Genomic DNA, 14,443 nt, shown 5'->3' on the forward strand with positions numbered 1-14,443 from the left:
ATCTCATGAAATTTTATACATCGCTTAATATCATCGCTTAATATCTCATGAAATTTTATACATCACTTAATTTTATACATCGCATAAATTTTATACATCGCTTAATTTTATACATCGCTTAATTTTCAAGTTACACTTGAAAAAAAAAAAACTTTTAGAGCATGGCATAAAAAAATTTGTTCGGCTAAAATTTCTTTCAAGATTTGTATTTTTTACTAAATGTGTGGTAATAAGAACTATAATTTTGAAAACCAGAATTTCCTCTTAAATGCTATCATATGGACGGAAAAATTATGAAATGCATTGCTTCAATACCGTTTTTTGTTTCTACTATCAGAATTATGGTTTGTTTCACCAAAAATACCATAACCATACAGTATGGTAATTTACAAGAGTTTTTTTTCTCCGTGTATATTTTTCCAATACGAAAAATTAATTAGATTGATTAGAAAGAGAAAGCCATTAGTTGTGTAATAAAAAGTTAAATATCAAAAAAAATTATCGCGTCATAATGATTTAGCAATAACAGACATAAACCTGATTAAAAACAGAAGTGTCAATGTTTATCTGATAAGAATTCAAAGCCATGTTGAGGCTCTTCAAACTTCATATTCTTACTAACAAGTGAACTTCTGGTATTCCAAAGTCTCGTAGAAAACAAAAACAGAAATGATAAGAATTTAAAGAGTAATAAATATTTCCTAATAGTAGCAAAAATTTAAAAAGTCATAAAAATCATCATTATCGTAGAAATATATAATAATCATAAAAATGCATAATAAAATTGTATTTTTGTTCCAGATAATAAAATTTTTTTTAGAAACAAAGATTAAATACCTAATACTATGTTAAAAATTTTCTTTTGATATTTAAAATAAATGGGAGGTTCAAATTAAAAATTTCAAATATATGCGCACAGATCTCGGAGATCACAAGCAAAGATATTATGAAAACTTTGCATCATTTTCTCTGTAAAAATAAAATTCAACTTTTTCTTGAGATTAGTTTTTAAATTTTGCACAATTAACACATTTTTTTCGTTCTGAAAAATTTTCTTGGCCATAATATTAAAAAAAATACCATTTTAAACTAATAAAATTTTTTAACTAGTTGTCGGAAATCTTTATTTTAAAATTTTCAGTTTTAACTTTTATTATTAAAAAAAATCAAATCATATATATACACTTTTTTAGCTACATATTGTTAGTTAACAACTATTTGTAAAGTTGGGTTAAGTTCAGAATCCTGATTTTAATAGCAATTTGTTTATACTTAATCATTAGGAAACAACAACCTTAATCGCTAATTATTGAAACAAAATAATAATTTCGGTTCATAATAATGTTAGAAATTTTACAATTGTTAATGGATATTTAAATTTAAGAGAATATAACAAAAATAAATCATAAATATTTAGAATAACTGCATTAAAAAGTATGTTATGAAATTAGGAGAATTTTAGCGATTAATTATTTATACTTTTAATTTAAGTTTTTATTTTCCTTGATTTAATCCATTTTTTAATTTTTTCGGCCTGCCATTCTCTTTGAAGTAACTGGGTGGTTTCTGTTTAGATAGCGAATTCTTATAAAGGTTCTTAAACGACCGAATAAACATATTGCTGTTTTATTCACTGCGGGATATTGTCCCACTAATTCATTTATAAGTTCTTTAATGACACTTTTTGATTTTCTGTTTGATGCCCCATGCACACTTTGAAAAATGTTCTCAAATTCCTGACACACTTCCATCCATGCTACTCATGGAACAATTAATTCTCCCGTAGATAAGATATTTAACCATTCCGCAATGGTTCTGTGTTGTTGAATGTACTGAGAAGATGGTATTCCTAATTTTGAATCTATATTTTCAAAACGAAATATAACCAACAATATAATTTAGTTCTTTTTCTTGTGAATTGATTATTTTGTTTTCCAAAATTAAGGTCAGTATCCCATGACATAGCAATGGAGTTATTGAAGTCATGCATTATATCTAACGTTGTCTAGAAATCACTATTTTCGGAAACCATATTATTTCTGTTCTTTTTAAATGACTTTTCTAACAATTTCGCAGTTAAATAACAAACTATTTCTGACTTAACTTAACTTTATAACTTTTAAATAACAAACTATTTCTGTTCATACTTTTGACGAAAGATTAGGTAACTTATTTGCGATTAACAAGTTCCATTTGTGTTTCTATCAGTATTTTGTTGCAAGTAGGAATCTTGCAACCTGGTATTTCGTTAATAATTTTAAATTTTTGTAATTCTCTTCAAAAAACTAAGAAAAATCATTTTGGAAAACAACAAACAAGTTACGAAACAGTAACAAATAAGTCACAAAGAAGAATGCTCCAATATTAGAGCAAGTTAGACTGAACGCTCCGTTCTTGAAGTATAAGTTCAACCTTTGCTCCGCCGTGACATCACAGGCGAAAATCGGAGGTTTGGCGCTGTGAGAGTTTCGTCAAAGGAGTGAAACAGCCCTCACCCTTCTTTGACTCTTTGACTAATTTGAGTAAGTCCAAGAAAGATAAGTTAGAAATCGAAAGCAAGTCAGATGAAGATTATAAGCTGTGATTTTGAGAATTGCAGCAGAAGTGCATAAATTTAACTGAAGGGAAACAAAATTTCAGATGTGAGTCAAGGCTCGTAGTTTTAAGCATTAAAGGCTCGTAGTATTGAGTATTATTTGTGTGTCAAAAAGGAAAACAATATCTACGAAATATTTAAAGTTATAGATGAGATAAAAAACTATATGATAAAAAATTATTTATGAATACATGTGCATGCACACACACACACACACACACACACACACACACACACACACACACACACACACATATATACGTATGTATATATATATATTTGTTCTTTTTCAGTATTCCAAAGATTAATTTACTATTGGTGGATACTAAAGTGATGGCTGTTAATATAAAAGAAACGCTAGATACAGTATGCATTTTTTTAAATTCATTTAAGTAAGTAAGTTAAATTTAATGATTATTATAGATAAATGTAATAATTGATGTTCCTACATAATATAAAAATGTCAGTACTTCATGAGCTACAAATTTTTTTTCTTCATTTATTTTTATTTTATTGCTGGCAATATTTTAAATTCTGTTTTTAATATTTTGTATAAGTGCTTAATTTGATAAGAAAAGTACATGTTTTCCTTCATCTCGTATTCCTCACACACCCCTTTCTACTAATATTATTTTAGAAGCTGATAATTAATACCACAAATATATATGAGTTCATAAAGTCTGTAGCGTTGGGTTTGAAGTGTAGAGTGAAAGAATTTTAAAGGAAGAATTCATATAAAAAAATCCACCCTGTGTTGCAAGTCATATCTGCTCACTTTTGCATTATAGCTTTTATATTTGAATTTTACCCTCACAAAAAAGGCTTTTGAAAATTTGGCATCCTGTTTTACTTACTTTTTTAAGCAAACAATGCAAATAGTACTTAATATGTAGAATATATAGAAAATTAAAATGAAAAAAATATTCAAACATTTTCAAAATTTTTTTAAGACTAAAATTGATAAATGATACATATTCCTAATATATAAATGTAAAAAATGATTAAGTTTTTACTTTTTTCCCTATGATAAACAGATTTAGTTTTTTTTTAACTAAGTTGGTCAATAGGTAGAATATGTTAGAGATCCTTGTATTCATAATTAATGTAAATTCTCAATAGTGATAAAATTTGTTATAGATTGAAAGTGCAGTTAAAAAAATAGCTAATAACAATTGCTAATGATAAAAGCTCAGAAACATTTACTATGAAATAGAAAAATTTCTTATTCACATGATTTGGTAATGTAGATTTTCTCTTAAAATAATTAAAAAAAATTTTTTTTCTTACGTGATCAGCTAAGAGCTTAATCAGATTTTTCCCCTTAAAAGTATTGACCCAAGTATTTTTATGAATCTCTTCATATTTTTGATAACAAAAGATAGATTTAAAAAACCATTTGCAAATGAATCATGTTGTTGTAGACTAAGAACAATATTTTTATTAAACACATTTTTTTCTTCCCTAAAACAACTTAGGCCATCAGAAAATAAAATTAATTAAAAATTTTTTTTTTTAAGATGTAATTTTTTTTTTGGTCTGAAATTATATTTTGTTGAGTACTTCTGGTATGATATTTGTTTATTCTATTTACAAAAAATGCATTTCATAAAAAAAAAATCTCCTAGTAAATGTATTAATTTTCTTTTGAATCACAATTAGGACTGGGCTATAAATCGATGTATCGAGACATATCGATTTAACGCATATATCGGCAAGATGATACAGCGACTTTCATTCAAGGCGATGCATCAGGAATCTGTTTTAAGCCGCCGAGTAAAGACGACGAGCGCAAAACGATATAGCGATATAAGACACGCAAGGATATAAGATAACGATATAGCGATATAAGACTCTTCTCTTACGTTCCGCTGTCGACTCGCGCTGTGGAAGACGATGTTCGTTTCGTTATGTTGAAATGGCCTTGATTGGTGAGCTGTAGAATCAGAATCAGAGTTTTGAGAACACATATCGTTATATCGCATGTTCCTTTTCGTACCTCTTAGCTTTTTTTTTCTTTGTCGCGACTTTTCTTGTAGATTATTTTCAGTGGGACTAACTTCGTGATCGCCGATGTTACCTTGTTCTAAAGGCAATATATTATTGAAAAGAATATATAAAGAAGAGTTTCTTCATTAATTAGATAAGTTTTTTTAAAAAAAAACTTCTTTTTATTTTTAAATGTGAAAATTATCGGCAATATAATTTAGGCCCCCGTAAAGAATTGAATTTGTTAGGTTATTTTTTTTAACTTTCTTTTAATATATTAAAAACTTTTTGGATGAAACTTCTAATAATTTGATGAGTTTTTATTACTGATTTTAAATTTATAAATCATGTTGTTTTTATTTTTAGAAATAAAGTTAAAACAAAATTCATTTTTGTCATTTGGATTTGGACATAAGTCAATCAACTTTGTTTATACAAAAAAATTTGAAAGGTTTGCGCATTTTATTCATTTTTTTAAATCATTTAGCACTTCGTTTTGATGAATGGAAATTAGAGAGTATAATAATTTTTTTTAAAAAATATTCGTTTCATATTATTTGTTAATTAGCTAAATATATTATCGAATATCACAATTTTTTAATTTTTAAGAAATTAAATCTTACTTTGTTTTTCGTTCATAATTCGGTCATTATTTAACTTAATTATTTATCTGAAATGATAAGGTCCCGCAGTGGACTGATTGTTAAGACACGGTTCCCTGCAGATCACCGAAGTCAAACATCACTGGCTGCGGTCAGTGTGCGTGTGAGTGACCACTTGGATCAGTCTGCGTAGGGACCGAGGGTGTGCGGTATTGGTCCTCGTTAAACTGTTCTACCTTAAAGTGCTCGACTTCGCGTGCACTTTAAGGCACCCCCGCTTTGGTCGAGCTACCAAAGCGGGGGTGCCATCCCATCTGCAGAGGATCAAAATTCGGATCATCCTCAGGGATGTTTCCCAGACCGTCGCCAATAGCCCATTGTGCAGCTCTAGAGTGACGTAAATGAACTATAATAGAACTATAATAACTGAAATGATAATAATAATAAATAGTGTTTTAAAATCGTTTTTTTTTCTAAAATTTATTTAGCACTTTGTTTTTAAATATACAAATAATTTTAACGTTTCATTTAGAAATTGAACATCATGATCGAACTTAATTATGTAATTATTTATGCATAATAGTACAAGAAAATATTAATTTGTAAAAAACGCTTTAAACAAAGTTTTTAGCACTTTGTTTTACGCGTAGTATGAATTTCTAATCAAACATTTCAATAAATATTTTAAGTAAGATTGTACATTGTAGTCAATTTACTTAATATCTCTCTTAAGCAAAACATATATATCTTCAAATTCATAAATTGATTTAAATCAATCTGAGTATGAAGTTTTGATAGAAATCTGACTTCCTGTGCCTTACAAGTAAATGAAATTCAAAAATACTATATCGCGATACATCGCTATATCGCGATGCAAAACTGACGATGCATCACGATATATAATTTCTAATATCGCCCAGTCCGTATCACAATAAATAAACTGGATAAGCTTTTGTGCTAATTTAAATTTATTAAAATTTGCATTTTTTAAAATTATTTTTTCAGAGTATCCAGTTGTAATTGAGTCTATAATGGCAGCTATTGAGAGTGTATCAAATGAAAGCTGGAAGTTCTTTAAGAACTTTAACCAATCTACTACCAGCACCACAAATGTGAAATCTTTGCAGGTAAATATTGATATATGTATGCTGAATTATTTGTGAGACAAACCAAAATACTATATTCTCATATTTTATTCTTATTCTTTTTATTGTTGTTAAAAAATATTAATAATTGATTATTTTGTTTGATATGCTGTGAACTAAAGTAAAAGCTTTAATATCATGTTTTGTGCGATGCATAAAGTAACTATTTTATGAAAAATTGGGTTCTAATTTGAGTAAGTCTTATAAAATGTTCTAAAACATTTAATAAAAAAATATTTTTATTTGTATTTAGTTATATTTAATTTCACCAAATAACTTCAGATAATACTTTTACCTGGTCCACATTTTTGACAGTAACGTTTACATAAATGTTGTTTAGAAACTAAGAATTAATATAATGATCTGATTTTAAATTACGATAAAATAATGATAAAAAATATGCTTATAAATACGTCTTAATTAATGTTTATACAGGATTTGGTGAATATAAACCAAAATTTATTGAGTGCCTTAGGAGAAAAGCACACAAAAATTGATAAAATTTCTGAAGTTGCCAAAAAATATGACTGTTCATATAAATTAAATAGAGCTTGAGGAGGGGGATGTGCCTTTATTGTTCTGCCAAATAAAACTGGTAAGTTAAAAAGAAAACTTTATTTTTTAACTATAGATATGTTATATATAGTAAAAAGGAAATTTTTTCTCTCAAATCTCAAAAATGTCAGAGCAGAGAAAGAAATTGGCAATCAGAGAAAGATTTGTTTTGGTTGAAGCTAGGAAAATTTTTGTATTATGTGCAAAATAAAAATTGAAACACCTTAATAACTTTCGATTTAATGATTGGATTTTCACATACTAAGAGGCATTCATAATTGTTCAAGAGATTAACCTTAAATAAGTATAAATATTTGTGCTGATGATATTTTAATTTACGAAATCAGACTTTTTTTTAGATGTGGAGGACATGTTTTGTCTCTCAAAATAAAGATAGTTGAAGCAATCTTAAAAATGTGGTCTCAATAGTTTAATGAGGACACTATTTAAAAGTTTAGGCCCCTTAATGCTTTACGTTTTGCATATTCCATCATGTATCCAGTATCCATCATGCATTTTTTACTCTTCCTTCTTCAACCACGTCAGCATTAGGTTTACTTTAATTTCCAGTGAACTTTTTGACCTTAAGACTCGCATACAATTTATTATATTGCATACAATTTATTTCATTTTCAACATATCTTGTCGGCAAATGTTTGTAAAGCATCACCTACTTATCCTGAACTGTGAAGTCTGAGTATTACATTCTATTACTTTTCATTTTTGCCGTAATCAACAAAATTCCTTCTACTTCTATTCGTCACCCACACCAACTGCAAAATTATCTTCATAGTAAATCATTCTGAGCAACGGCAAAATATTTCCTTAAATTTGTGATTTTTCGTGGAATATTAATTATTTAAAAAATCAAACATTACACTTTTTCAACCTGGAAACTCAAGATACAGTATATACAGTATACAAGATACAGCATTTGCACTTTGTGTAACGTAACAATTTACTCTTTTATTTATATCTAATCCTTTAATTTTCTTAAACCTTTAATTCATTTTTTATATAGCAGTTTACATTTATTTTAACTTTCTGTTTGACCTTCCTCGATAGCCAACGTGGTCATTGCACTTCCTATGGGGAGAGATACCCCTCTATTCCCATCTTTCTTTTTTCCTCATTAATTTTTTTAAGGGAAGCTAACTTAATCAATCCCTTTCCTTTGACTTTCAAACTCTACTCCTCTTTAAATTTAATTGGCTATCACTTCTCTGGTTCTACTCCAGTTAAGGAGTTTTTTTAGACGCTTTTACATTCTCTCTCATGCATGTTTACTTAATGACCTCTCCTCTTTCTCCGAGATGCGGACTTTGGTCCGTATCGAGGGAATAAATTCCTTTTCCCACATCCTTTTTTTTGACTTAAAATAAGAATGTAAAATCTTCAAATCCCTCTGTAAATTAATGTTCTTTATATCTACCCTTTTATGCCTTAGAATTTTCTTTGAAAATCATAATTTCTTATAAATTTAAATGATTTTCTAGTATTTATCTTCTCATCACCCTTTAAATCTCTTTCTTTTGTATCTATATAATGTAATACCTGTGATTGCGTAATTTTAATAAGATTTCTAAATTACTCTTTTTGGCACCCATTTCTCAGCAAAAACCTTAGCATTTGCTAAAAATAATTTACCTAACTTACATATTCAATTATCTGTTTTTGTCTGTGGATGCGTGAATTAGAAAATTAATAAAAGATTCTGTTGTTCTTCTATGACTTCTTATTTAGTGTGATTTTTATCAAATTTTCCTGTATCGGGTGAGTGCATTTTGTCATTTTCCCATTTGGGCATGCGTTCGTTTATTTAGTTGGAAACATTAGATCACCATATCAAATGTTTAGCTTGTATCTGGATATAGCATGTCATTGTTTTATTTATTTTTTATCTTCGTTAATTTTTGTTTTTACCCTTATTCCAAATTTGGTGATACCAATTTAACAAATTTTTTCAAACCTCACACTTTGTGACCTTTTGAACCTATTGGGTTATTGTTATCCCACGATAGCTTTGCACTACCACTTTCCTTAATGATCACATTCCCCTTAATTTAATTACTTTTTATACTATTTTCGGCCTTAATTTGTTTGCTTATGAAATTCAATAATTACCTGTTTTTTAATCATGACTATATCCAAATACAAGTACATATACATAATTTTAATTTATTATCTATTTTTTAAATATAAATAAATTTACTTTAATTCGCACCATTAATATATGTAATTTTCAAATGTAGCAGTATATCCATAGTTAATTAAGGGAATAAAAGTATTACAAAATTTTAAAGCAGTACTCATAGTACATTTTATACACACATTCGTAATTTCAAGTATCTCAGGTTTTGCACAGCAGAACAAAATGTAAATACAGCAAACAAACAAAAAAAGAGAAATTCTCAAACCATTCAAATAACTTTCTGAAAAATTGAATTTTGGAGAAAAAAATTAAAACTCATGCAAAGTTTATAAGCGAAAAAGGTTTTTTTCAACACTTCTTTTTTTAACTTTATAATTGCATTTCCGTGGCCTGTAAAAGAGACCGATATGGTATTTAATAATACGAGTTTGTATTATAACAAACGAGTATATAATACGAGTTTGTATTATAGCACGAGTTTGTATTGTAACATCAGTTAATAAGTTTTATTATATTTTTTATTCCAAGCTTAGATTTTTTTTTAAAAAAAGTTTCATTGTTTTCCATTAGAATGCTTTCCCTTTTTTGTTTGTATATGAATTATCTTTTAGAATTATTTCTAACAAAGTTTTCTGTTTAATTGAAAATTAAGTTTAAAATTAAAAATGTTTTCCTCTTAACACCTTGCATCGAAGTAGAAAAGAATATCCTACACATTATGTGATTAACTAATTATATCTTTTGACTTTTTTAAATTAAGCATCATTTCTGTTGAAAAAAATAGCTTTAAGTTATAAAATATGTTTTTGTAATTTAGTCAAAATAATATTTAAAATCCTGTGTTATTTTTAGGGAAATCAGAATTTCTAATTTTTTAGGTACTCCAAGTGTGTATGCGGATTTCAGAATTCTTAATTATTATTTTTTTGATTGATGATTACAATTGGTGATTGTGCAAGGGGTAGAATAGTTTTCAAAAATGCTGTTGAGACTCCTATATATTTTTATGTTGTATATCTATTTTTTATATACTTAAATTTTACAAAGTTAAACATGTAAATAAATATTTACCTATTTTGAGCCTCTTGAGTAGGAAATAAATAGTTAATGAATTCATGTAAATTATATTGAGGATTTATTATAACTTTATGAGAAATATGGAAAAAAACTAGCAGAGAGTTTAATCATTTAACTGATTAAGTATTTGTGATGCCTAAAAAACATATTTGTCCAACTCTTTTTCCTGTTAAATATTCAAAATACCCACTTGATATCAAAAGATCAGTGTCGGAGAAAAAATTCTGCACAAAAAGCACTCATTTTAGTTATGATAGTTGAGAAATGGACAAGTTTACTCAAAATAACTACAAAATGTTGCGAAAGTTTACTTTCTAAATTTTGTCGTTTGTGCGCTGCTCTTTTCTTTGCAACTCTTACTTCTTTGCACAAATATTAATTCTTTAAAATAAGGTACTACTTACAACTTAAGCATTAATGACAAAAAAACATTTCATCAATATAGGAGCGAGGTCATGGACTATTAATGAGTGCCTAAAGCAATAGAACACTTAATCAAGATCTATTTATCATTGACTTTTTTTTTGAATCCAAGATTATTGACACAGCTCGTTAATGCCCAAATATTAATTCTTTAAAATCTTTTTTTTAATAAAATCAGAATAAAATAGATTTTTCATTATTGAAATTTACTTGATTATGAACTTGAATTATTTTGTATTAAATTTGTAAATGAATCACTTGTGTTTCTTTGTATTTCAAGTTACCAAACAGCTATAGAATAATTTATCTCTTATATTGTTATGAGAAATGTGCGGATTTAAGACACTATCCTTAAAAAAGTGCATTTAAAATTTTCGTCCCTTAAAACATTTTAACAATTGTTTACAGGTGTAAAAAATCAAGAGAACTTTTACTGCTTAAATTATTACACAGTATTATTATGCTACTATTATATCAGTATTTTTAACAGCTAAAAGAACATAATTGTAGCTGAGATTTGTTAAATCTCCTACTTTCTGAGAGTTGAGAGTATTTTATAGTTTTTAACTTGATTTTTGTGTTAACTTACTATTTTTTACATATCTATTTAGTTTTTTCTTCTCAATTTGAGAAAAAATTACTATTAATTTTTGAATAACACTTGGGAAATTAAAATTTTATGTTATTATTATATTTATGTTATTATAAATGCAATTATTAAAGAGTCTTACGTTTTCGAAAATGAAAGATTCTTAAGTAATAGTGCTTCTGTTTTATTAATATTAAGTAGTGTTGTAATTGAGATTATTTAATCCATACTTTCTCTGTTTGCTGTACATTTTCTCTGTATAATGCTTGATCCTTTTGTAGATTTCAGCATATTTTATTTATAATTATTAGTGTGGTGTGATCATGGGATCAACACAATGTTTACTTTCCCTAATACCTACTGGGCTGTCTTCAACAGGAGCGCCCTCTTCCTTGCCTTTGCAAGATTTCTAGGGCTCGACTCCTAGCTCGTCTTTAGAGATTCTTGCAACCGCTAGGGAGGGGACGCTATCTTTTGGAAATAGACCAGTAGGTATTAGGGAAAGTAAACATTGTGGTGATCCCATGATCACACCACTATTAGTAAATCATTTTGAATTTGAATTGTGTTCTCCGAGAAATAGTTATTTACTTCATATTCTCGCTACAATAAAACTTATTTGTTTTAAGTTTTAAAAGACTTAGTTTTTTTATGTCATGCCGTATTTATGAAAACTCAATCTTTTTCAGGCTTTTAAAATGAGGAATTTTTTGATGGCTTGAAATATATATAATTTTTTTTATTATCAAAGGTGGTCTTGATTTGTAGATTTGCATCTATTTTTTTTATATTCAATGAAAAATTATTTATAGAAAAGAATTTGGTAGATTTATCGTAGTTACAAAGAATGAGTTGTGTTTTGCATCCACATTCCACTGCATGTTTGAAAATACAAGCTAGCATGAAAATTTAGATAAGTTTATTCAAATAAATATTTATAATTAGTTTATCGTGGCTCTATTTTTAATCCTTGTTTTTTGGGTTCGAGACCTATACCAAGTATTCCGTCGAAATCTGGTTTTTTTCCTGGTGGCATTGATATCTTGTACTTTTGTAATATAGCCGTGAAGTAAAGGAAAAGTTCGACTTCTGCTAAAGGTTTTCCTGGACAGGATCGCTTGCCTGAAAATAAAATTTAATTTTTGGTTAGTTACAATTAGAATAAGACCATTCTAAAGATTTGTGCAACCTATTAGGTAAAATGGTATTTGCCTAAAAATCTATTGAAAATACTAGCAGTTTTAACAATGTTCAAGGTTGATGATAATTTATTTTAATTATATTTGACTGCCATTTCATACTAGACGTCAGCCATACTAAAGCTGAAATAATGCATCTGTTATGACAATTATACTAGAGCTGGAAATAATTTATTTAGCATGTCAATCCTACTAGGACTTAAAATAGTGTGTTATATTGTTTATCTTTATTTGCAGGAGAATTATCCTACCAAATTTTGACATTCAATGACGCCTAAAAAAGCCATATAAGAATTGTCTGTATGTTACAGCAAGATATGAAATTTAACAACTTTTGAAAATTAACAATGTCTTTATTTTTGAAATCTTACAATATCATTATTTTTGAAATTTAACAATTTCATGATTCTTTTCTATTAAATTAGTTGGGCAAAATTCACTGAATATTTTTTCAGAAAAAAACTTTTTATCTTAATATATATATATATTATACATATATAGTGAAACCTCCTGTTATGGACACTCCTGCAAAACGAACGCTTCTCAATACGAGCATATTTTTAAATCCCCATGAATCTTCTATGAATTAAACATTATGTACATTATTTTCGTTAATTTCTATCTCTTCAAACCGGACACTACTTTTTCTAAATTTGAAAAAAAAAAAACATTTCTGTTTTAAATTACAAGAAAAATACTTTGCAACTTTTCATCATTTTTAAAGCAAGTAAATTTTTTGCCTTATCTGAGACTAAAAATATTTTTAAGCTATTTCACTAGTATAGAATCAATCTCTCTCCCCTGTCATCTCTTTATCTCGGCGAGGAAAGGTGAGAAAATGATAGTACTCCTGCAGGAAGGAATTAGGAAAAAAATTGGTTATTACTTTACTTTTATTGCACCTACTTAATACTTTAGTTATTGATTATAAGGCAATAAATAAATTCAGTACTGAGTTCAGTATTTCAGTACTAAGTTAATTTTTAATGCTATTTAATTAGTTCTAAGTTTAATGAGATTGTATTAAGGATGAGTGGGTGCACGCTTAAAGAAATATTAGAAATTTTTTTAATGGGTATGCATCAGTTAAAAAAAATATTCATAAAAAATTTTTTCTTTTTATATTCCTCGTAATAGGGTTTTAGAAAAAAAGGAGATAAATAATTCGAATGAAATTCTTTATGTCCTCTCTATCTCTGTCAACATGCACTGCATATTATTATTTTTTTCGAAATAAAAATTATAGTTTATTCTTTTACCATTACGTACCTGTAGAAAAAGGAATGAAGTATTCTGGTTTTATCACTTTTTCACCGTCTTCACTTAAAAATCGTTCAGGTTTATAATCATTAACATCTTTTCCCCAAAGAGTTTCGTCATGGTCTGGAACATACAAGACTGCTAAAACATGCATATCTTTTGGAATGAAATAGCCTTTCAATTCTGTATCTTCCAAGGTGCTAAAACATAAATACAGAGAGAAAATAAAATCACATAAAAGATAATTTCTGACTCACTACTATATAACTCTTTATGTAGTAATTCCAACATACTGGAGCTGATTTCTTGACAATAGAGCACTTCTTATTGCGGTGCATTATATTTTTAAGGAAACTATTATTCATCATTAATCAACTCGTTTTTTTTATTATCCACAACTTGATTAGGTCGTTACCTATAAAAAGCAATCGGGGGTTCACTAAAACCATATTCAGAGTGTTCTTCAATCATATTCCTTAATACACGAATCCTTATCAAAATTGAAGTTAAACTATGCACTTGAGTTGTGAATGAGTAACCAAGTGATTGAAAATCAGATAAATAGCTAGTAAAGAAGGCGGTACTAAAAACGTTAAAACTGATTTGGCGGTGGATTCCAACCTGAAGTTGTTTGCAAGCAGTTGTTTTCTCTCTCTTACTTTCCTCCAGGAATAACTTAGTTTTTAACTTTCTCGTTTATTATCCCTTATATTGATCCATAAGATTCTCTCTCTCTAGATTTATAAGACAAGGTTCTCTTTATAATGGAAAAACATTTGACTCTCGACTTAGCATTCCAACTAAATCCAATATTACAATAACTATAACTATATATATATAGTCCCTTAAAACATTTTAA

The 14,443-nt window shown here is 27.7% G+C and overlaps 1 protein-coding gene across 1 annotated transcript in view; it reads right to left on the reverse strand.

Annotated features, from left to right (window-relative positions):
• Positions 1 to 12,029: 12,029 nt before the first annotated feature.
• LOC107457109 (cytochrome P450 18a1) overlaps positions 12,030 to 14,443 on the reverse strand; it is a 15,494-nt gene continuing 13,080 nt past the window's right edge. Inside the window, exons 7-8 of the mRNA XM_016075182.4 lie at positions 13,594 to 13,784; positions 12,030 to 12,247 (exon numbers count right to left, since the gene is read on the reverse strand). Of these exons, the coding sequence (XP_015930668.1) occupies positions 12,072 to 12,247; positions 13,594 to 13,784 (367 nt within the window). The 3' untranslated portion in view covers positions 12,030 to 12,071. The remainder of the gene's footprint in view (positions 12,248 to 13,593; positions 13,785 to 14,443) is intronic.

Source organism: Parasteatoda tepidariorum, chromosome 5, assembly GCF_043381705.1.
Source record: "Parasteatoda tepidariorum isolate YZ-2023 chromosome 5, CAS_Ptep_4.0, whole genome shotgun sequence".
In the NCBI taxonomy this organism is placed as follows: Eukaryota; Metazoa; Arthropoda; class Arachnida; order Araneae; family Theridiidae; genus Parasteatoda; species Parasteatoda tepidariorum.